General features: G+C 40.1%; 2 protein-coding genes across 2 annotated transcripts; one reads left to right on the top strand and one right to left on the bottom strand.

Moving 5' to 3' along the window:
• The first annotated feature begins 2,080 nt into the window (after positions 1 to 2,080).
• On the top strand, positions 2,081 to 10,249 carry LOC122760759 (alpha-synuclein-like). Its single transcript, XM_044015944.1, has 6 exons — positions 2,081 to 2,327; positions 2,735 to 2,894; positions 3,015 to 3,044; positions 5,168 to 5,304; positions 9,131 to 9,214; positions 9,628 to 10,249. The coding sequence occupies exons 2-6, from the start codon at positions 2,774 to 2,776 to the stop codon at positions 9,643 to 9,645; spliced, it is 390 nt and encodes a 129-aa protein (XP_043871879.1). The 5' UTR covers positions 2,081 to 2,327; positions 2,735 to 2,773; the 3' UTR covers positions 9,646 to 10,249.
• Positions 10,250 to 12,682: 2,433 nt separating this feature from the next.
• Positions 12,683 to 23,345, bottom strand: nop14 (NOP14 nucleolar protein homolog (yeast)). Its single transcript, XM_044015924.1, has 19 exons — positions 23,166 to 23,345; positions 22,003 to 22,185; positions 20,959 to 21,093; positions 20,425 to 20,566; positions 19,731 to 19,876; positions 19,403 to 19,531; positions 19,175 to 19,297; positions 18,951 to 19,082; positions 18,470 to 18,836; positions 18,207 to 18,337; positions 18,030 to 18,115; positions 17,762 to 17,897; positions 17,161 to 17,262; positions 16,766 to 16,919; positions 16,511 to 16,670; positions 13,612 to 13,759; positions 13,411 to 13,529; positions 13,148 to 13,303; positions 12,683 to 13,053 (listed from the first exon to the last, which is right to left on the bottom strand). The coding sequence occupies exons 2-19, from the start codon at positions 22,183 to 22,185 to the stop codon at positions 12,957 to 12,959; spliced, it is 2,646 nt and encodes an 881-aa protein (XP_043871859.1). The 5' UTR covers positions 23,166 to 23,345; the 3' UTR covers positions 12,683 to 12,956.
• Positions 23,346 to 23,629: the final 284 nt, after the last annotated feature.

The following is a 23,629-nucleotide window of genomic DNA, read 5'->3' as shown; positions in this document are numbered from 1 at the left end:
TAGAGCACACAAAATGGTGAATTCATTTTGCGATTTGTTTTCTGTACAAACAACGTACCATTGAATTATTCTAAGAGAAATACAAAAAAGGGTCCCAGGAACGTATTTTATATTATAGGCATTCTTTGCTACGAAAAAATGATCAAGTAAGAGTCAATAAATGCTTCAATACTGTTTTGTTGACACAACAAGTACCATTAACATAACAACATCTGCATTATATTGTATGAGCTGTCAGCGAGACTCACGACTGTACACATTCATAGCATGACTCACTTCCACTGTGGCCTTTTGATGCTCAGCACTAAAGAGAACAAATCCACACAGACCTGCTGCGTAGCTGCCGTTTACATCTCACTCACATCAGGGGAACACTGGGCAGTCCACCACTGTGGTGCTCTGTGTAATTACTCAGCTACTAATTGGTGGTTCTTCAACAGATGCATTCAGCTGAGTGATGATTGTAAAGACCTTTCTGCACCTACACACTGTGAACAACCTACGTACAGAGAGAGCTACGTCATTTGTGTGTGTGTGTGCTGGTATTGTTGCCTCTGTAGGCATAAACACTGACCTTGTCAACACCATGGTGACCAAAACCTGGTCCTAATGAGGCAGAATCTCATTTCTGAGGGCAAAATTATATCATTTAAATGTGCATTGTGATTGTAAGATGAGGTTAAAGTTAGGTTAGACTTGTTTTGTACTCTTAATAACTACGGTATGGTACAAAAATACAAGGAGGGGGTAATATATCATAATATAATATCAGATCAATGAATGTACGGCAAGGTTACAGGCCACTTTCTGTTTTGTGGCAAAATGGCGGCTAAATCCAAAACAGCTGTCTTCCTATTGGGTGAAGTTTGTTGTAGATGTTCAGGGTCTCTTGTGTCAAGTATGAAGTTTCAAGCAGATCGGTCAATGTACAGCAAAGTTACAGGGCACTTCCTGTTTCATGGTGTGTTCAAAATTTGCCCAACTTCAGATGGTTGCCGTGGCCACGCCCCTTTTGAATCTGCAAGACCTTTTGATAACTTTTCATCTTTAAATGTGCTTAGTACAAACGGACACATTTTTAACGTTGGTATAATTATTCTGCTCAGATGAGTTTGTTAATTTACAAAATATGCAAATGGCCAAGATGGACATCAAATGGCCGACTTCCTGTTGAGTTGAGGCCATGGAACCAATAGACTTTTTTGTTCATCTTAGGTTGTGACATGTTTCCACCAAGTTTTGTTAAATTTGGTGCAACTTAGTTTCGGCTTTGTCCTACCAGGTTTCACCTTTGGGGGCCATTTTGCACCACTTTTACATATTTTACAAATGCCATTTCTGATTTTCAGTCCGCTTTCACCAACATTGGGATCCTTTCGGAAAGAAAAAAAAAAATCACTGTTGTATGTAAAGAAAAGAAGGTATTGGAATTCTGAGAATTCTGATTGTGAGTGCTCATGTCTTAATTTTACTATTTTAACTTGGGGAAATAGGGTATATTATGTCTCCTCATAATATACCCTATTTTCCCAAGTTAAAATCGTTCCCTGGTGTCCTAATGAACATGTCTTGAAAGAATGGTGTCCACGGTTCAGAGAAGCGATCCCTCCATGCTTCTCCCAATGCTTAATTAGAATTAGAGCCAGAATAGTGAATAGGACACATAGTGTTCGGGTGAGGCAGCAGTGCCCTAACAAGAATAACTGCTCAAACCTGAGGAGCAGCTATTCTTCGAACTTGAGAATCATGAGGAACAGAAGTCCTTAAAAGACAGGTGACACAAAATGGCTGATTTTAGGGTTGTTAGGGTTAGAATTAGTTTGGTCTGAACTCTATACAAAATCTTCTTATTTTGTGAAAATAAATAATTTAAGGTCAAATTTTCTCCTGGGCTGGCGGGCCACTTTTGGCCCACGGGCCACCAATTGCTGACCACTGGTTTAGATTAATGTGCAGGGGAATGTATTCTGTCCATGAGTATACTTTTGAACATAGCTGTACAAGGATACGCGCGTGTGTGCGTGTTGTCTGTCTGTGCGCGCGCTCTCTCTCTCTCGCATCAGCAGCATCACTGACTATCGTCGCTCCTTCTCTTCTCCAGCACGGAGGCGTGGGTCGTGGGAGGAGGCGTCTGTCAAACCCGTGGAGCGTCTGTCCTTCTGTCTGTGTGTCCGTGCGTTTGTTCAGAAGAAGACACACACACACAAACAATAGTAGTTTGGAGACAATAAACCGGTTTAGCAGCTCTTGTGACTGACTCTAATCCGCGCTGTCATCCCGGAACACTCGCACAGTCTCGCCTCATTAAAGGAAGTTGGAGCAAACAGGTGCGTGGACCGCGAATCTCTCTGATTTATTTCTTATTCATTTTCCTTCAATGTCTATATGTGTACATTCACAGCAGAGATTTTATGTCATGTTCCTTCTCGCACTGGAAGGCAGTGCCGCCTTTTATTTCATTTTTTTTTAAAATTAGTATTATTTTTAAATGTAACCTAATAGTAAAAACCCATTCATCCCATTCATGCATTCATTCCCAGCTGTGAGCTGTAATTCCTACAGGTGGATTTAATCTGTATAGGATCAGCAGCTCACATGTTTCAAGAGACGGTGATAGTGGTTTCACGAATGTGTCAAGGAGAGAAGTAGGGCGGCGGCGTCGTTTAGTGTTTGTGTGTGTGTGTGTGTGTAAGTCGTTTTAATACCGAGTCTCCTCTTTGTTCCATCCTCACAGCTGCGTGTGTGTGTGAGCGAAAGTGAGGGAGCAGCAGCCATGGACATGGTAAAGAAGGGTTTAACCAAAGCCAAAGGTGGAGTCGTGGCAGCGGCGGAGAAAACCAGGCAGGGAGTGACCGGAGCAGCCGAGATGACGAAAGATGGGGTCATGTTAGTCGGTTAGTCGGTGCTGCTTCTGCTGCATGGCAAATCATTCGATGCATAGTTTTTGTCAGGGAAAAAAAAAAGTTTAATAATTATAATGGACTAATCAAGCCTCATCTGCACCCCCCTTTCAGGCAACAAAACAATAGATGGTGTCTCAACAGGTAAGAGCATACTTTTCTATTTCATATTTTTCTTCATTTCAAGTCAAATTGTATTTGTACACCACCAAATCTCAACATACTAGACCTTATACATCAAGGCATTTTCCACACTGGGCAACACCTGGAGAGAAAAAATAATGAATGACGAGAGGTGGAGGACTTAAAAAAAAGGGGGAGGAGAAAAGAAAAGTGATTGAGGTAGAGATAGAAGAGAGCAGGAGCGGATTTAAATTGCATAATATTATTTTTTGAAAGCCATTTCTAGGTAAAAGAACCACAATTTAAGTGAATGCATGTCATTAAAAACATATACACGTAGATCTTAAAGGTTCTGTGTATAAGATTCAGTCAGTTAGAAGTTTGATTTTAGTCAGACTAAGGCAATCCTAATGTTTTCCTAATGTCATGTAAAAACATGATAGTCTGACTACAATCGGGCTAACATACCTGGATAATCTGATTCATAGTCCGATTACTCCTGTTTAGTCAGACTGGAGTCGGACTTGGTGTTCTGTGCATGAACTAAAACTTCCTCCCCGGTCTTTGACCCAGATAAGGTAGAGGAGACCACGTATAGAGTGCAGTACTGTTGCCGGGAAGGAACAAACAACGCAATGGCGTTGATGAGATTTATGCTTTAGAGCCACAGCACGATCCATCTCGTCGTTTCGCCGTTTGTTTTTCTGTGATGATAAGGTCAACAGGAAACTGATTTAATGCACACTAGCTTGTAGCGAGATACAGCGCCACCTACGGAGGCGTAGTCAGACGTACGTCACCAGAAATTGTCTACGGCCTTAGTTTGACTAATTGTAACAAATGACATCACCACAATGGCCTTCGCGTATAGCATGCTTTTCCTTCTTTAATAGCACTGTAGACTGTAAAAACATGATGGATCAAGATGGTGGCCTCCTTAAAACAAGGCCCTTGCCTAAGGTCCATAATGAAGCCTTACTTTAAGGCTGTGAAAATAAAATACTTTTTATTTTAAAGCATTTATACACGTATACAATAATACTCATTTAGCATATCGAATTTAGGCAAATAAACCCATATGTGTTGCACTCTGGACCTAATGTCAAAAATATTGTTATTTAGTCTGAAAAAATGGTCTCTGCTTGTGTTTTTAGTTACGACTTGTATACAGACACAAAAGCAAAACGCGTATAATGTCACTGGGTTCTCTGGAAGTTAGAAACTGAGAAGCGAGGTAACTCTGCAGGTGAGAATCCGTGTCATATTTCACCACCCCGCTCTGCCTTACTCCCCGTGGGCCTCGCCATTCTTCACACACAACAAGCAGGGAGAGGCCAATGGAGAAAATGGTATCCAGGGAAAATGGTCTGTGGTATCCTATTCATCACAGTCAGGGATTATGTGAGAAACACAACGGCGGAGCGTCTGATTAAGTCCTCAAAATAGGGGAGAACGGACGAGGGAATTTTCATGTCAAAGGTCTGTTACACCAATGATGTAGGACATTTAAAATCAGAGATGTTCCATAGCAAGGAGCAGCTACATTGGCTTGTTGAGCCCCTAATGATATATATCACCCGTAGTCCTGCCTCCTGTATCTATTTAGTAAATCATGAGGAAAAACTACAAAGAAACTACCAAAACTAAGCATTAGATTAGGCTAGATTTTAGGCACTGAGTGATGATGATAATAATAATAATAATAATAATAATAATAATAGTAAACACCTACATGTACAGTAAAATGCTGGGAATTATAACAAAGTGTTTGGATAAAACTCATTTAAAACAAATGTGAACCAAATTCATTGTTTAGACAATTGGGGGGTGAAACAGTCAAAGGCTTTGTTCCTGATTACATTTAAGGTGTCAACCCTGTTTCAAACAGGCAAAACGAGAACAAAAAAAACCTCTTTGTCACGATCCCCACTTAAAGAACACAGCTTGTAGTTAATGCAATTTCTGTAACCTGTTGACATCTATCACAGACACTTCACTAAAGGGCAGCGCCACTTAAATTACATTTCCTCCTAATATCGGTGTAAAGTTGCCCTCACAGTCCTCACAGGTGGAATAAACCCTCCTGAATTCCCCCTCCCTTATTCTCCACCTCCTCCTCCTCCTCCCTTTGTTTGTACATGCAGTTGCAGGTAAAACTGTGTCTGGAGTATCTCACATGGGTGGAGCTGTGGTTACCGGGGTTACGGCTGTGGCCCAGAAAACTGTGGAGAGCGCAGGCACCATCGTCACCGGACTGGTCAAGAAGGATCCAGCCAAACCGGTAAGACAGCGACATCTGAATGAAAAGGAAGAAAAAGCATTAAACCATGTATATAGAATATTTGAAAACAAAAAGACAAAATGTTCTTTATATTTTGAGTAGTGTACTTAGGTAACGCAATGCATTTCCAACACTTCAAACCCATATAAAGCTGTCGTTCTATTCGAAATTGATTTTGTTTTAATAACGTCATCTACCTTTTTGGACAATTCTCCAAAGCATGAGGAAGGAAATATTCAGTATTATTACTGTAGTGAGCCACTGTGGTTGTTTTAAATATAGCATTGCGTCTATTTGACTCTAATGGATCACAATTAGTCAGTACCGTTTGCTGCACGTCCTGCAAACGCACAGGGGAAAAAAACAAACCATAATGAGAAGACAACAATTCCCATGATCCCTCACTAGTCTAGTCTGGTCAGGAGGGAGATAAAGAGTCCAACATTTAGAAAAAAAGGTATGATTTTTAACATTACATCACAATAACTATATTTTTTGGCCATTATTTCACAGAATTTCACAATAAAAGTGTCTTGCGTTGACATGGATCAATGTATAGTTCAGAATTTAGACATAATTGACTGACTTCTTCAAAAACATATACTGTAGAAGTAACCTCATTATGACTTAATATTAGAGCATATTAGAGATTGAGACCTCTGCTAAGGAGTATTTGTCTTAATATTTGATTTGATTAATTAACGGTCAGAGTGAACATGACTAGAGTTTAAGTGTAAAGGCCGACATCTAATTCTGGCTCACTATGATCTGTCAGTGACAGCAGGTGTAACGAGATTATCACCCAGTGATCTGAGATTATCAAATTAGATTGAATCAAGTGTTTATAAGTTTATCAATCAAGTGTTTATAAGTTTAAAAGTCAAATGTGACGCTGCCTCGTCAAACTACCAAACGTGATATATTGTAGGTCTCGTCGGGACTGTCACACTGGCAACACTGACCCCTTACATATTCATGCACTGTTGCCATGGTAACACACTCACCCAGATGCTCACTGCGTATACACTTTGTGCACAAATGCAACCGTTTCATCCACATTTTGCTCCTATTTCGTGATATATTTCTTTCTCTTAAGGGTGAGAGAATTTCACTTCAAACTTAAATGACTCAACATGACGGACACAAACCCATTTGGAAATCGTACTTTAACGCTCTCTGATTGATTTGCTGCCACTGGCTGTCGGCTATTAATCGCCGCGGTGTCACGTCGGCCTCCTGACCTTGAGTTATTTTCATCACTTCTGCTTTGAAATGAAAAAGCCATGATGTAACCTATCGTTGGTGCGACAGCTCGGCCGCTCTTTTGTCTAAATGAGCAGCAGCTGAACGTTTAGCAAATGTCAACATATCTTTCTATTTTACTCTAGATTTTGTAGCCATAGTCCAGATTAGGAAATGTAGGCATCCGTCAATGTGGAGGAATTATATAAAAAAAAAATCAATGCGCACAAGAGGACACAGATGAAACAATGAAATGTGGCGGGGATAAAAAAAAGGGAACAAATTAAACATTCACAATCATCTGCTAAGACAATATAAAGTAAAATAAAAATTACATTGTACCCAAAATGCACCCATAATTCCACTTTTGATTATCACACTAGTGAAACATTCACACATTCTTTTATTATCATATTTGAAGTGTTCAATTTGGATTTAATTTGATTTCCTGTAATAATGAGCCACTCGTCTCGTCACCTTGTTCTGTGATTAGCAGGAAATGAGTCAGTCAAACGTTTCCTTTGGCTCGTCGCCTGTTTGTTTGCGACGCTCTCGCTCTCCTGTTCTGTAATTAGCAGTAAAAACACGGGGGGGAATTAAGGAATCAACAAAATCAGCCCTAACGCACCGATGTGTGATTCTAGACAACAAATCGTCCTGGTCATCCTGGAATTTGAACAGCCTCATTATGAGTAAGACAAACTGGTCGGAAGAGCAGATAAACAGGTGGACAAACGGAGAAAATGATGGTCTGATTAAAAAGGGGGAAATCGACTAATATGCGCACACAAAGTAACAGACTGTCCTCATTTAAAACCATTGTTTCATGCAACTAATAATAATTAAATTGAATTGAAAATTGATGCCAGGCTTAGAGAGTCCATCATAGATTGTTTCCTGTGTCTGACACACACACACACGCACACCCTGGTATAATAAAGGTAGAAAGAAGGACGCTGGGTCGTGATTAATCTCGTCATCAGTGTCAGTGATTCATCCGCTGCTGGTGACTCATATCAGGAGACGAAAGATAGAAAGACAGATGAGAAAGTGACCTCAGCAAACAGGTCTCACTGCCCCAAGTCCTTTCAGCAGCGTGCGATAACAGAGGCTGCTGCGTTTCACGTCCCCCAGGAAGTCACCTGTGCAAAGAAATCGCTCTGAAACAATACAGGCGACCAGCGACTGGATCACACACTTAAAAAGTACATCTTCAACTTTTAAAAATGAGATCTGACCTCAGTAGAAATGGTGTGTATTGACACATGTACGCGACTCTGAGTAAACAGGTCTACAGAGACAGAGAGTGACTGCAACATCTGCTGTGAGGTCACGTGTGCACATCAGTGCACCGTTGCTGCGCTCCCCATTAGGAAAGGTCACATCAGTGGCATCAAAGCATCCTTTGAGCTCAATAGTCAAGTCAACTTTAGTTCTAGAGCACATCTAAAAACGACCAAGTGCTTTACAGAGGTAAACCCGCGGCAACACAATAGGCATAAAACATAAAATCAATAAAAAAAACAACCAGACAAACAAAATGCCCGATCCTTTTTAGTTATCTAAAAGCAGCCTGTTCTTAGACCTCAGAGCTCGGGGATGGGGCGTGAAGAAAAAGAAGGTTCCGAGAGGTAAGACGGTGCCAAACCATTAAAAAAACCCAACAATAACATTTTTAAATCAATCCTAAAACGAATAGGAAGCCAGTAGCGGTAAGAGCAACACAGGTGAGGTGATGTGATGCGCTCTCTTTTCCCTTTTGCCTGGACGAGCTGGAGTCGCTGCACAGATGACCAGTCTAAAACAACATGGAGAGAATTACAATAATCCAGCCGATAAAAGCATAGATTAGAGTCTCTAAGACCTTGTGAGGGAGATGGGTCTTCACCTTGGCGACGAGCCCTAGTTGAAAAAAGAGGGACTGAGATTATATAGGAGCGCCATCACCCTGACGTCACACTCCTTCATTAGCACTTCCAGCCTTTCTCAGCAGCCCACTCGCACCAAAGTGACCGTCAGTTATCATAATGACTGTTGTGAAATGATTGTAATTAGGCTGAGGTAAGAGCGCAGTGAAGTGTGTGTGCATTTGTGTTTGTGTTTCCATCACCGCTTCCAAGTGTGTGTGCGTGTGTGTGTGTGTGTGTTGTGGACACTGGTCACACATAATAAGAATCTGAGCTCACATGTTGAGCTTCACAGTTGACAGAGGTCACCAGTGTGAGGGATTAAAAGACACCCAAGTCTTCCTGATTTCAAATCCTAGGTATGGCTGTGATTCACTGTCTGGCCTTAGACAGGGACATAAAAATTCTCCCATTTACCAAACTCATCATAACATTATTCTAACTCAAACATGACTTTCGACAGGATTTGATGATCAATCATAAATCACAGCTGTATCTAGGCGTCACAGTGGTGAGGAGATGCATCTGGGTTTGTTCTGCTGATTATTTTCTTGAGTAACTGTTTATAAAAGTGTCCTTTTTACTGATGGACAGTCTGAAAACCATGAAATATTCAGTTTGCTGTGTAAGAATAAGAGACATGTAGCTGACTTCGTCCTCTTTTTTTTCCCCCCCAGACTGATGACGCTGCAGCCGCCGCAGTAGAGAGTGTGGCAGAGTCACCAGTGGATACTGAGCCTGCTGACGCTGAAGCTACTGAGGTAAGACAATAAATATGGAGCTGCAATTGATCACTTCACCGACAGACAGACAGAGAGACACATTTGTTTTTCACAGGTTGTAAATGCTATATATGGTCAAATCAGCAATAATAGGTGAAGAATTAAGGGGGAAACAGGAACCTTAATCATTAGATTGTTGAAATAGTTATCTATATTGATGTTTTAATCTGTAATGCACATATAATGGCTAGATTGTCCAAAAATGTAGAGAAACAATATAAGAATTCTGAGATTAAGACAGGATTCTGACCTTAAACTCAGAATTTCTCCTGAATTTTGGTTACCAAAACAATGCTCATGTGTGGCCCTAATCTGATCCAAAGCTAAAAAATATGACAAAAACTGTATCTAAATGATCACATGACAGTGAGTTCCCCTCTTCTTTTTCTCAGGAGGACTCCGACGACTGAGAGCTTGACAATCAAAGATCAACGAAAAACATTCCATGTCGCTCTGCCAAGTCCCGTCGTGCCTCGTTTTGGTCCTTTATGGAGTCTGTGCGTGGTTTGTTCTGTGTGTGTGTGCGTGTGTGTACAGCGGAGTAAATGTGTAACTGTTGTATGGAAAGTGAGATTAAGTGTGTGTGTGTGTCATCTGAGACCAGCTGTCATTTACAGTGACTCCCTCCCACTGAGAAGGCCACCTGGTCACTGCATGCGTGCGTGTACGTGTGTTTTCTGTGTGGTCAGTCGCTGTAACGTGGAAAAACCACCACGAATTACCACTTCAAAACACCTAAGTGTCTCAAAATGGATCAAATATTTCCAGAGATCTGGTTGAGATTAAATCAAAAGGATATTCTCTCTTTTTGTTTGTGAGCTGTCACTGTTTTTGTTTCTTGTTTGTTTTTATTGCGGTGGAACAAATTTTGTGCGTTCATACTCTTTAAGCTATTGCTGCTATAAAAAAAGGAATGAATGAATAAATAAATATATATAGATATCATCATGACTGGACTTTTGAAAAACAAGAGCATGTAAACTATTAAGTGTTGAATAAAAAACTTGAAAAATCGTTGTTTTTCTTGACTTTTTTTGTTTTGACATGTTTGCAATCCGTCCGATATCCAAGGTTATTATAGAAGTAATGAAATAACGGAAACTAGAATTGGAAAAAAACACATTTTCAATAACTGAAATGAAGATAAAAACTAGAGTTTATGAAACAAACAAAATAAACAAACTGAATTGTGTGTTTATAAAACTAAAACTAACCAAAATTGTAGTAAAAAAGTGCTTAGTTTTCGTCTTTGTAAATTAAAATCACACATAATCCTTTTGGATTCATATGAAGTGTATTTACTGTATGTTTTCTCTGGCATCTTTTGCTGAGGTTTTATGACAATACTTATCATGACCTCTTTGAATCTTGCATCTGGCAAAGACTCCATATTACAAAAAACTAACAGTAAAATTAATAAAAAACTACACAAAATGTAAGCATTTACAAAAAATAAAAACTAGCAAACCCGCGCTAAAAACAAATAGAAAAAAAAGTCCAAACTAAATAATATAATTTTTACAAATATTTTTACAAATAGAAAACGAACATTAAAACTGTCTCATTTATTCTTATTTAACCTTTTGACCATTGGTATTTTTTTACATGTCGAGTCCTCAGAAATTAAGTCCCTTATCATGTTTACATTGGTTCTAGTTTTTAATTACGTGTTTTGCCAAAAATTGCATACATGACCGTTCCCATTCATAAGCCATTCTACTTCAATTAAATTCATTTCCAGGTGTCCTTATTTAAAATCTGTCGGTCACAATAACATGACTGTATACACGAAATATAAAAAGCAACAATAAAACATTTTCAGGAGAATGTAGAGAATACAGGCTGTTTGATCATTTGTTTTCAGCGCAGAACAACACATTCTTACACGCCACATCCAAATATCTTCAATCTCTGAATGTAGGGAGCTTTACTAGAGCTTTACCAGTTCTGTTTTTTTAAGAATGAATATGTGTTGACATAAGCCGACAACATGCAGCAACACAGCGATAATCATGTGTTGAGCATGTGCTTATGAACAGGTTGTTGTTTTAAAGATTTCATTATCCTACATGGATGGGCATTTGTAAAATATACTAGGCTATATTTGGTTTTTTTGGTGCATTTTCATTAAAGCAAAATGTCTTTTGACACTGGATTTAACACAATTGATAATCCTGCCTGGAGCCACTGAATCAACCACTGTATTATTATTATTATTATTATTATAGGCTCCAGTGTGTAATAAGACAGAGGAAATTGACACAGATCAAAAAATCATTTGCAAACAACTCCCATTGCATCCCTCCACCTGTGCTGCTCCCTGAAAACAAAAGTTTGGTATTTTTGCTCATTTATTCTCAAGTAATTCAATAACAACATGAAAACTTCTCAGTAACAAGTGTCACATTTCAGTATAAAAGAACTGTGGAGTATAATCCATACCTGTGGAGCAGCTCCAGATAGGAAACAAAGTGGAAGCATACAGGATTGTTGGATATTAGGCCGTGTAAGATGAATAAGGAGAGTGGAGGCTCATCGGCAGAGGAATGCTGCTCTTCCAGGCGGACACGAGGCCCCACAGGCGTTAAATCACGAGTGTGAGCTTGAATTAAAGGTGGTGAGGGACGAGAAATCGTTGACGCTCTACCTGCTGAGAAAAGGAGAAGCTGACGAGACAGAAGAGAATGAAAACACCACATCATCTAAAGCAGGCGGAGGAGATTTTGACTTTTAAATGTGGAGTGGGAGATATTTCAATACTTTGTTCCAACACATCCACACATTTACCAGCACTAGAAACTAAACCATCCAAAGTTTGAGCAGCACCTCCTGTGAGACTAGTCAAACCATTCTTTTTAAAGTCTATTTCCTGTTTGAATCACATGTGTCATGTGAGCATGGTATGACCTCATTATACTCAGGTTGGCCTTAATACAGAACCCAACTGTAGATTAATGTATTATCCTTAATGGAACTAATAATGTATTAAAAAGTGAATTATATCCATAATAACTTTTCATCATAATGAAAATCAGGTGATTAAGAGACAGAGAATGACATCTCTGCTCCTTGTCTGTGCTGTTTACAACAAACTGGGACCCCTTGGCGGAATGATTGCTCCTCCAGCACCAGCAACAACAGCCTGAGCTGCAAAGAAAGCTAAAGACAAGACAGTCAGACATTAAACGCATCAGCAGAGTTTTTTGCAGCTTTAAAAAATGCGGTTGGTCCATTTTTGCTTTAAATTCATCTTTTGAAAAGAAAATCATATGCAGTGTTCCAAGAAGAATAGCCAGGCAAACCCGTGTGTCTTTGTTTTGTCTCCGCCTGAACAGAAATCCCAGTTGTACATAAAGAAATGACTTTTTAAATAAAGATTCGTAAATGACTGTTTCTTCCTCGAGTTTGTCTCCTCACATTGTTATCACGACTAAACATCGGACACCATTAAAGATAAAAAGACATTTATTTTTCCTGTGCAGAAAACTGACTGTGGCAATGGATTCAGATGGAACAAAAAGGGAACTATCTGCAGTCAAATGTCTACACCAGAATACTGACAGCTAGTATTTAACTGTATAAAATGCATGTTAACAAGTTGAGTTTGTCATCATGATCAAACGGGATCTACACAGTTCCTCACATTTGAACCTTGCACACGCAAAGCTGAACACGAGTCTGTATGACAGGGAAGAGAAGACGGAGAAAATCATCCCCCTCTTCACTTTCTCTTCCTCTTCTTTAAGGCCTTCCACTCTCCCTCCTGAGTGGCCAGACTGCCCATGAGTTCCTTCACCTTCCTCTTTCTCTCAGCATCTCTGAAACAAAGGAAGTGGAAAATGGTTAGAGGCCTTTTACCACAAATACTATAATTCACACACATGTGTGAAAACTTTCACGTTTCATCTGTACCTGCTCATGACTTCATTGAGCTTCTCTGTGGCCAGGAAGCGCGAGTCCTTCCTGATCTCCCTCAAAGCTCCTTTGAACTCCTTCTTGTATTTATGTTTCAGTCGCTCCTGCTCTTTCTGCTCTTTGGTGCTGCCACGCTTCTTCCCGTAGTCCAACCTAACAGATATGAAAAAGGCTGGTGAGATATCTTTTAAAAAAAGGAAATATGTATGTTTAATTCTTGCTTCTGGATTTTGACAGTCTTAAAGCACATGACTGCTTACACTTCAACAATCTTGGGAGTGAGCAGCTTCAGAGGGATAGGTTTCTTCTTCTCAAACACTAGTGGATTGTTAGTGACTGAAACACTGCCGATGACCTCCAGGATCGTACTGTGAAGCTCCTGTCACAGCAAACAACAAACATTAATGCAACTGAAAAAAGAAAGACTGGGACAAATGAGTCTGTGATAGTCTGCTACAAACCTGTAAAGGCTCTGGTAACGTTTGAGCTAAAAGATGTTTGAAAAGCAGCGTTCTGATCGGTTGGAAGATGTGTGGAAAGGATGTGAGGTCTTTGTAAAGCAGGCAGCAGCGCTTCACCAAGTCCAGGCAGGTGGACAAACACATCAACCTGTGGAGAGAGAAACAGAAATACAGATTCATTTTATTATTAGATCACCTGGCAAACTAATCACTGCCCATATGTTGGAATACGTTAAATTTCATGTTACAGCAGTGCAAGCAGTGCTTTGGCTCAACCCACCCCGACTATTTCTCTCTCTCCAGCTATGGCTTCTACCAACACACAGGCATTGAGGACAATCACATCTGTACAGCATTAAAAAACATGTTCTCATGAACAGACATGACATTTGTGTGTATTGGCATAGCACGGAAAAATGAGATCTAATCCTCAGCGATGGCCACTGAGAGACCAGATCTCTCAGAGCAGAAGTTAATACATAAACGACACTGATGAAATAACAGTGAGGTACATTGACTACGTCTTTTATCACTATCTTAATATTCAGTCTTTCCCTAATATCAACTCTGCTATATACTATATGGATGTAGAAACACAAACTGCATATAAACATGGACGTAGCAGTTTTAATGGATGCGATGAGCAAACGTTTGATTTGATTTATCTCGTCCGTGCACATTTCTCTGAGCAGTTAACGGTCTCAATCTACTAGTTTCAGGTCTTCTTACATATAACATGATGTAAATTGTGTTCCCATTTAGAAGGAAAATAGACAATAACGCACAGTGCATATGAGCGGACACAATTGGGATTGACAACGAGCACTGGTGGCTGGTTTAAAAAACCAAAATGACGTGAATCATGCAAATCTCTATGCTTCACAATGGAAGTCACTGTGACTGTGAGGATTTCAAATCCAATCCATGTATTCATCTTAACACATTGAGACACACTTCTGCCTTAGAGCATTGTTTGCACTCCATCATCCCCTCTCTCCTCCCTGAGGCCTCGCTGCATCACCCGGGCACTAATTACCACAGCTACCACACATTGTTTACAGCTCTGTGTGTGTCTGTGTGTGTGTGTGTGTGTGTGTGAGTGTGTGTGTGTGTGTGTGTGTGTGTGTGTGTGTGTGTGTGCTGGAGGAAACGCAAATATTAGAAACTGGCTGAGCACCAGGTGCAAGGAACACATGTGTCACTATGTTCCCTTAGAGTGTGGAGGAGACTGGACTAGATCAGGCCACAACATGTAGGGGGGGTTTATTGGCAGAAATGTAATACACTACCACTGTATAAGTGGTAGTATATTACATTTCTGCCAATAAACCCGGTGGTACGATCACTCCAGTACAAAAACAGTTCACTGTATTTCCCTGATGCTCTTGGGAGAGGGGAGAGAAAGAGTCGTCTGTTTGTTACAATCTGGAGTCTCATTAGAGGTCATTAATTCTTACAAACTGGTCCTTTAAGATAATTACCAAAAAGAATATTTGGGGCAACAAGAACCAGTCTGTGTCATGAGTTTAAAGACTGTATAGATAAAGTTGCTTTTAAATGAATGCCATGGATACATTTAAGTTTATAAGTATTAAAATGTGTTGACTACAAATAAAAACGTTTATTCTCACAAACTGTGCACAGCCACGGTTCGGTGCAGCCTGTTTGCAAGCTCTGCTTTGTGCCCACACACCACCTGCTGTGTGAAACCAGGCTGGCCGCTCATCGCAGTCACATGAGGAGAACGTTTACAGCTCGGCTCATAGAGTCTGTACAGGTATTGTAATAAAATGTAAAATGAGGTAAATGTGCATGAGGTTTGCCTCAATAGAAACACAAATAAGTCTTTTTCTTCACGTCTATAAATTAATAATTCCTCTCACTTTGTCTCGTCTCATCGTGAGCTAGAACAAACAAGACGAGACAAAGGCTTTTCTCACACTTCGTGTTCCTCCCTCTCTTCCTACTGTGCCTATACTTGTTTCCAGGCAGGTGGTTCGTCCATTTATTATTATATGTTGTTTTTTTTCCCCACACATACATCCACAGATCTGTCTCTAGAGATCAGATTTAAATACAAATGTGTACACAGATCATGTTTTAATTCTGAAATCATTTTGAAGTGGTAGTCACCTGATAAGAATTCAAACGTGAAAACTGATCTATCAATGTTGTCATCAGCCTGTTTGAACATAAACTTGTTAGTTGCTGAAATGATTACTTTTGTCTGTGATGACTGACAACTGTTTTTTTACATTCAGTTGAAGCTAATGACCTAATGAAACTTGAGCAACTTTTAAACCAGAAAAATCTGGTTTAAAAGGAGAAAGTTTCCACAGAGTGTATTTCACTGCTGAGCTAGACTGAAAAACCTAGCAAAACCTATCCCTTTAGTCAGCAGTAACCATACCACTCTGGAATGATATGAAGATGTGTGTCATGTTTTTGGATTTAATAAGAATTGTTTTATATTATGGTTAATTTAAATTAATTTCTTTATTTAAAAACTGAAGTGTAAAAAAGAAAAAAGAGAGCCAATTTCACACATGAATTCCAGAGAGTGGTGTCCAGAGAATTGGGTCTGGAGATTCTCCACGGTTTCTAGTTTGGATCCGACAAACACAGCAGGACATTTTCTGGGTGAGACACTTTCACAACAGCAGGAAAATCTTCAGAGAATCCAGATGGGAGGATGACGCCTGGCTTACCAGGAGCCAAGACACTTACCCATACTCTCACTTTCCGCTGCTGCGCTCACATGAGCTCACTTAGACCTATCCAGATATTATACTAGGGAGCTGGCAAAACAATATGGAGAATGTCTGGAGCCACTTTTGCAGACATTTGTAAAACTCTGGAGTTCAACTTCCCTATGCATATTTCCCATCCACATTTTTACCTGTGTTGGTCTCTGTCCAGGTCTGTTTTGAGCTCCAGGTGTTGGGTAGCAGACAGTGGCAGTTCCTTCTTGCTCCATTTCTTGCAGGACTCAACATCCGATAACACCAGCAGATCATTGTTCTTCCCAGACGACCTGAAAGGCGGCACCACGGCATAACCTGCAACATGACGTCGATGTCTGTGAGCTTTATTTCACAAATAAATGCAAGCACCAAAACAATAACATGACAGTCTTGAGGAAACATGTGGCTACCTAGAGAGGACTTGTCCTTGACTGCCAGGTGTAGCGTTCCAGCCAGGAAGTTAATGAGCTCAGGTAGGAAGCGCTTTGAAAAAGAGACGTACTCCACTGCCAGACAGCAAAGCACTAAACCAGACGTAACATCCTGCAATGACCTCACTGGACACTGAGGATTCACAATCGGAGGCAAAAGCACACAGAGGTATAATTATGGCAACTGAAATATTACTATTACTATTTATAATATTATTATGAATAAAGCACAGGAAAAATTCCGTCATAAATCACTTAAGTAAATCCATGAAAATTATGTTGTTTTCCGGACAATAAATAAGTGAAACTGTCTGAGGGATGTTTTAGGGGAAAAGCACTGAATAGAATAATGATTACTGAGCGAGATTGTATACCTTGGTAAGAGCCTGGCTAATGTATAGCAGCGCTGGAGTTGTGACAGGGTGCCTGAAGTCAGAGGTAGGAAACAGCAGCGCCGTCACCTTCAAGTAGATCAGCTTGAAACACACAAACATTAAAAAAGACTGTGTTAATCATATTAAGAGAGAGTCTGATTTCAAATTTCCCCCCAGTGGGTGGTGGAGAATCATCTCCCTCATAATCCACACAACTCCATGTGGCACGTCAAAGAATTATGACGAAAAAGGTTTCAAAACTGAAACGTATAAACTTGATGAAGGGATTTTTATTGTGTGGCCAGTGGAGGCCGCTGGACATGTATGCATAAAAAAGAAAATCTCCTTTAACTTTCAAATGCTGACTGACTATTGGAGAGTCTATGGATCATTAAAAACAATGAACAACACAGATCACACCATCTAAACATCAGCAATATTCCATATACCATCAATAATAATAGAAACAAACATCAGACAATCTTTCGCTATTTGTGAATAGATGCAAATTACATAGCTCATTTTTGCAAACCTATTTTAAATCCATGCACATACACACTCTTTATCCATGTTTATAGTCCTCACAGCAACTAATCCATACCATGTCTAGGGCTGGGAAAGCACCACGCCCTTTGACCTCAAGCACTTCCTCCAGGCTGTGACCAGCATCTGCAAGGAAGCTCTGCATGGCCGTACAGGCTGCTTCAGGGAACATCTGACAGAGGGTATACAGCTCTCTACGGAGGAATAATAAAAACAGTATCATAACAGTGAGTATAAGAGTTAAAGAAACATTGAAAAAAAAAATGTAAGTACTAAATATTAATATTCAGATTTGAGGAAAAACATAAATCACTTTCTGGACTCACGGTATGAGTTTATCTATGGTGCTGAGTTCAGGTGGACTCCTAGTGGCCAGTTCTCCAACATACTCCAACAGAAAGCCAAACAGTTTCTACGACAGGCGGACATAAACCGTTTGCATATTAGTTGACCACAAGTGTACCTCATTCATTTACAAATGTAAGGCCCATTTCATATTGTACCTGCAGCTTAAGCTTGTTGCCGACAGCTAAGCTCGGGTGGTTGCACTTCTGAGTCCTGGCCACAATGAGGCGCTGGTTGTCTGGGGTGTGGCCACAGAGCAGATCTTTCAGGTCGCTGTAGCTCTCTGGAGCTGGAGGAACACATACAGTATTATGTACACGGAGAATGATGAGAATAAGTACTGATCTACACAAAGGCTGTAATTGAGAGAAAAAAAATCAATGTTGTCTTTCTTTTTAAATCCACTTCAGTCTATATTTACCAGTGAATGTGTATGGGAGCTCTGCTTTAGCTGCCTCCTGTTGAGCCTTCATCTCCTCTTTGCTCAGGCTCTTCTGCTGTGTGGCATTGTTCTCTTCATCATCCTGTTTTCTCCCGTCATCCTCACTTTCTTGTTCACTTTCTGAGTCCAAGTCAGAGTGGCCATCTTCTCCTTCTCCTTCACTGCTGCCCTCCTCCTCCTCACCCTCTTCCTCCTCATCCACTTCTTCCTCTTCTCCTTCTTCGTTATTTTCTCCATCTTCATCTTGCTCCTCTTCCTCCGATTCATCATCCTCACCACTCTCTCCCTCTTCTCCATCTTCTCCATCTTCACCTCCGCCCTCTTCTGCAATGTTCCATAGACCATCCTAGAGATACAAAATGAAACACGCTTTGGATTAAACTTTCAATCAGCGAACAAAGTGAAGAGTATTAAAGAAGGAAACTAACTCACACACCCATCACACTGTGTTGTCTTATACCTGATAAGCCAGAGTCTTCTTATCATCTTTATCAAGAATGAAACCGTCATTAAGGTCATCTGCAGACATGTGGATCTGTGTCGGTGCACTGCTGCCAGCTTCCTCGCCCATCATCCTCCTCAGACGGTCTGACTGGAAAAGCAAAAGAACAAAAGGACATTACAGCGCACAGAGATAACAAAAAAAAGAAGTTAAATCTGTACAGCTGCACACAGTAAATTTACCTCCAGTTTCTGCAGCTTCTCCCTCTCCTCCCTGGCGAGCTCCTCTGGGGTCTTCATTTTCTCTGAGGGCTGAGCCTTCATCTCAAAGCCGAGTTCCCTGACCCTCATGTCGTACTCTTCCAGCTGGAAGCCACAGAGGAAGAGAGAAAAGAAAAATCAACCTCTCTCACTGGTTTAAAAAAAGACACACATTGTGGACATTCTGCTGACTTATTGGGGTGTTTCTACCTTGGGCTTCTCCTCCTCTTTTTCAGCTTTGGGTGTCTTCTGCACCATCAGCATCTGGATGCTCTTCCAGTCCTGATCCAGCTTTTCAGTCAGCTCCTGTGCCTCCTCTTTCTGCGCCTGCCGCTCCCGCTGAGAAAGAAAACGTAAAAGTTAACCATCTGGAGTCAACACATCTTGCCACAATGTGACTACAACAACTACAAAAACACCAGCCTTTATCACATTTGTTAACTTATACTGACTCATTACAATACAATGACGACATCAGTGTGGATCCAAATACATGTGATAAGGAGTATCCATCTATCGAAGCATGTTACCAACTCACCTTCTCCTGCTTGGACTTCTGGATGAGCTCCTCTATGAGCTCCTGTCTGGATCTGGCTCGCTGGATTCCCTCCTCGTCAGGCTGATCTCCACTTTTCCTTCGAAGGAGGCCCCCTCCTCCTCCAAAGTGGGAGGCAGTCAGCTCAGCTGGGTGAGAAAGAGAAACACCTCTGTCACCATAATGTTTCAGCTCATTTTTAACAATAGTGGTGACAGTATTTCAGTGTCCAAGAGAATAACAAGGGTCAAAGAAAGGCTTACAGGGGACAAATGTAAATATTTGTTGGTAACTCAGTATTGGTACAATTCTGGCCAAAATCGCTGGATCAGATATCAGAAATAGAGAAAAGTTAAATCTAATATTATCTGTAACCCTTAAATATCACTTGAATACTTCATTAAGGAACACAGGTGGTAAACGCATTGACACATCGAGTGTGTGTTAGTTTTTGTTAAGAATTAGTAAAGACCATATTGATTGGTACAATATCACAACATTGCTTATCTACTGATTCTAAATATCAAACAAGTGGTGTTGACCTTCCCTGAATATTAGCACAGATGGTGTTCTTTTTCTTTCACGATAAAACTGTACAATTTCTTTTAACATCATAATGAAGTTGAAGCCAAAATGCTATGCTATGCAAAATGCTATGGCTATTTTTCAGAGAGTTAATAACATGCTCTATACTCACCAGACAAAAGTCCTTTCTCTTCTGACTCATCATCACTATTCACATTATCATTGAATTTCTCCATTTCGGCCAGCGACTGTCCGTAATGAGTCAGCTCCTCCTCCTCATTCAGGTTGTACATGTCCTTCTTGTCATGGGCACGCTGAGAGACGATAATATTACAGGCCGTTAACTGATCATACCCCATTTTAGTTTAGTGGTTACAGATCAGGATAAACAACCACATATCTCAGACACGAACATTGCTTGTGTTAGCGCTCGTTTTCTTAATGTTGACAGGGTGACATTTTCAAAGGGTTTTGTCTCATTATTTTTTTTTTATTTTAGAATTGGTTTATTAATATGGCAGGAAAAGCTGATGCAAAGAAAAAAAATATTAAAACAAGATTAAAACTGATAAACAACATTATTTATTTAAGAAGGCCAGAGCTATAGAATGAAGTCAAAGCCTCAGATAGCACTTACTAATGCTGCTGTCTGGGCTTTATGTCTACTGTGCCAGTAAAAACAAAAGATTTTGACAACATCACTAACCTGTCTCTCTATTGCAAACCTCTGTAGAATTTTGTCTTCTGGTGCCATGTTGGTGTCGTACTCTCCCAAGCGTCTGTCGATGAACTTGCTGGACTTGTTCTTCTGTTTGTATTCTTTCAAGAGGGTTTCTTTTCTCTACAAATCAAAGAGCAAATAACAATACTTTGTGTGATTCCTGTGCACCCGCTCGCAAACATTATCCTTAGGTGTAACAAGAGAAAAGTTAGGGTGCCTGCACAGATCACAAATGTATACAGTACATACAGTGAATACATAATCATAAATCATTAAGTCATAAAAGAAAACAATATTCATATGTGCTTATTTAACTTGTGCCTTGTACTTTTTGGTCATGTTCTCTTTTGGTCAAAGTTCTCTGTCCCTTCTGCAGACATTCTCTCTCACAGCATGATGCTGTGAACACTGGACTTCTCAGCACAGATAGTGTTAAATTAGTCGTGAGCTGTGACACAATGCTGCCAGATATAGTGCTACAGAGAAGAGAATTTATTTTTTATTTTTTGCAAGCTGTAAAATATTTTGTAATCTATTTACAATATTAATAGAAAAGGAGACGTTCCTCTTCTATATTCTGCAATACTGACTGAAATTATTCAAATTCAAAAGAAAACATCCTCAGAATCCCTTCTCTTCACTGTATGAGTTAGAAGAAAGAGAAACGTGTCAGTCTCAAAGTCTGTGGCTATGGAGTATTTCACCAAGACTTTTAGAGGTAAAACCGGGTCTCTTCTACCTGTGACAGGGAAGAGCTCATGAGGATTTCTACATCACCTAAACCTTCAAGATTACTGGTCAGCTCTTACAGGTAGTTCAAGCTCATCACAAGATGAATATTGTATAAGAAATAAAAGCATGAGCTTTAAAAAAATCATTTGACGACTTTTAAGTTCATTAGAATGAACTCAACATATTTCAACGATATAAGAAATGGCAGCTCACAGAAATGTTCTTGTTGTGTGATTGCTTGCAGAGGAAAAATGGTATGGCAGGGGTGAGGTGTCAGGGCATGAGGTTTTCTCTTACCTTATTAATGGCCTTGGATCGAGACACACCAGGCAGACCCACATCGTGCTTGGATTTCCTCCCCAGAACTTCAAACTTCTTCCTGTTAATTTTCACCTCAAACGGGTTGTTTTTGATCTCAGTAGAGGTCTTGGTCTTACGGACCTTATCGGCAAGGCTCCTCTTCTTCTGTGGCTTCCCCATCTGTGGCAAAGTGGTAGACTATTAAGCCAACAACACTGATATTCTACAGTCATCTATAATCACGTAACCCATTGCTGCCCATTCAACTTGAAACGCATTGCACAGGATCTGAAGTTGTTCAACACACAACAAATCTCTGGAAACTTGTTCTTGTTCTTAGCATTTTATTATTGCAACAGGTCTCTCTTGAAAATGAGACCTTGTGTGTCTCAATCAGACTCCCTGCATAAATATCGATTATCTTGTTGTTCGATGACTTTCCCCTCTGACAGGACAACTCCTTTGATAACTTAAAGGATTTTTGATCTATCATGTTTTAAGCAGTGTATAATTCATTCTCATCAACATGGATCAGTGATGGACAATCCTTCATTCTTAAAGACTGGTTATGCCTCAAAGACTGGGACTTGCACGCCTACTGTTCTACTTCCATCTGTTTTTCAACATTGCTGCAGACAGGTACACTGACAGTACGCTGACAGTATACACTTTTATTGTACAGTTCATTCACTTATTTGTGTACTTATTTTAACTATTTATAGTGTACTTGTTCCCAAGATATTGTTCCCTTTTTAGAGAGTTACCACACGAAATGTCGTTATGTGTATACAATACATAATAGCAATAAAGAATTCTTGAAACCCACTGGTGTATAACAAATCAAATTATAACAGTCTAGTTGAAGGATCATCTACAGACTGAATTGTATCCATTTGCCTATCCATCTATCTAGTTTTGCTAAGAACTTAAAATAATTATCTACAAACTCGCATTTTGGAGAATATATAAATGCAACGAATTCTCTATATTACCTCGGTTGCACCTGCTTTAATGCATTTATCAACACATTGATCATCAGTTATTACAAATACACACAGCCAAGCCAAGGCAACCAGCGAGCTAGCTAATTTTAGGCTAAGTACCTTCAGTACAGCGACATTTTGTAAACAAACTAACATTATGAACCAGTCCGTGTTTACCTTTGAGTCGTGCTGGCGAGTCGACTTAAAAAGTCCAGGCGGAAGAAAACATGAGACACTCAGTCTCTGCCACAATCAATTTACCGTAAAATAATTAAGTTTTTACAGTAACAGTTTCCACGTTGGTTCACTGACGGTGACCAACAGCGTGCACTGCCGCGGGTCAAAGTTCAAAACAGAGACGTAGACATCACCAGCTTCCGGTGATTAGATGCCTACAGCGCCTCTAGATGGCCATTTCTGAGTACAGCGATAGAGTACACTGAAAATATGTTGCTTTTTTTTTAGCAGCCACAACAACAACACACGAAGGAGTCTTCCTTAATTTATACAATAAGTTTCACAGATACTAAAAAAACTCTGTTAACCATGACTGAGGCTGTAAATATGTGATTGTTTGACCCAGAATCCAGAGAAAGTATACAATTACTAGATCAGTTCTGGCAGCAGGACTGAGGGGGATT

Source organism: Solea senegalensis, unplaced genomic scaffold (assembly GCF_019176455.1).
Source record: "Solea senegalensis isolate Sse05_10M unplaced genomic scaffold, IFAPA_SoseM_1 scf7180000014041, whole genome shotgun sequence".
Lineage (NCBI taxonomy): Eukaryota > Metazoa > Chordata > Actinopteri > Pleuronectiformes > Soleidae > Solea > Solea senegalensis.
Note: the sequence above shows the minus strand (reverse complement) of the source record. Positions and strands in the feature narration are given on the sequence as shown.

Bases quoted from the DNA above. Each gene is read 5' to 3' on its own strand.
- LOC122760759 (XM_044015944.1), top strand. From the start codon at position 2,774: ATGGACATGGTAAAGAAGGGTTTAACCAAAGCCAAAGGTGGAGTCGTG. The intron at 3,045-5,167 runs GTAAGAGCATAC...TTGTACATGCAG, and splicing joins AATAGATGGTGTCTCAACAG to TTGCAGGTAAAACTGTGTCT. The intron at 5,305-9,130 runs GTAAGACAGCGA...TTTCCCCCCCAG, and splicing joins AGAAGGATCCAGCCAAACCG to ACTGATGACGCTGCAGCCGC.
- nop14 (XM_044015924.1), bottom strand. From the start codon at position 22,185: ATGGGGAAGCCACAGAAGAAGAGGAGCCTTGCCGATAAGGTCCGTAAG. The intron at 19,532-19,730 runs GTGAGTTGGTAA...TTTCTTTCTCAG, and splicing joins AGAAGTCCAAGCAGGAGAAG to CGGGAGCGGCAGGCGCAGAA. The intron at 16,671-16,765 runs GTAGCCACATGT...GTCATGTTGCAG, and splicing joins CAAGGACAAGTCCTCTCTAG to GTTATGCCGTGGTGCCGCCT.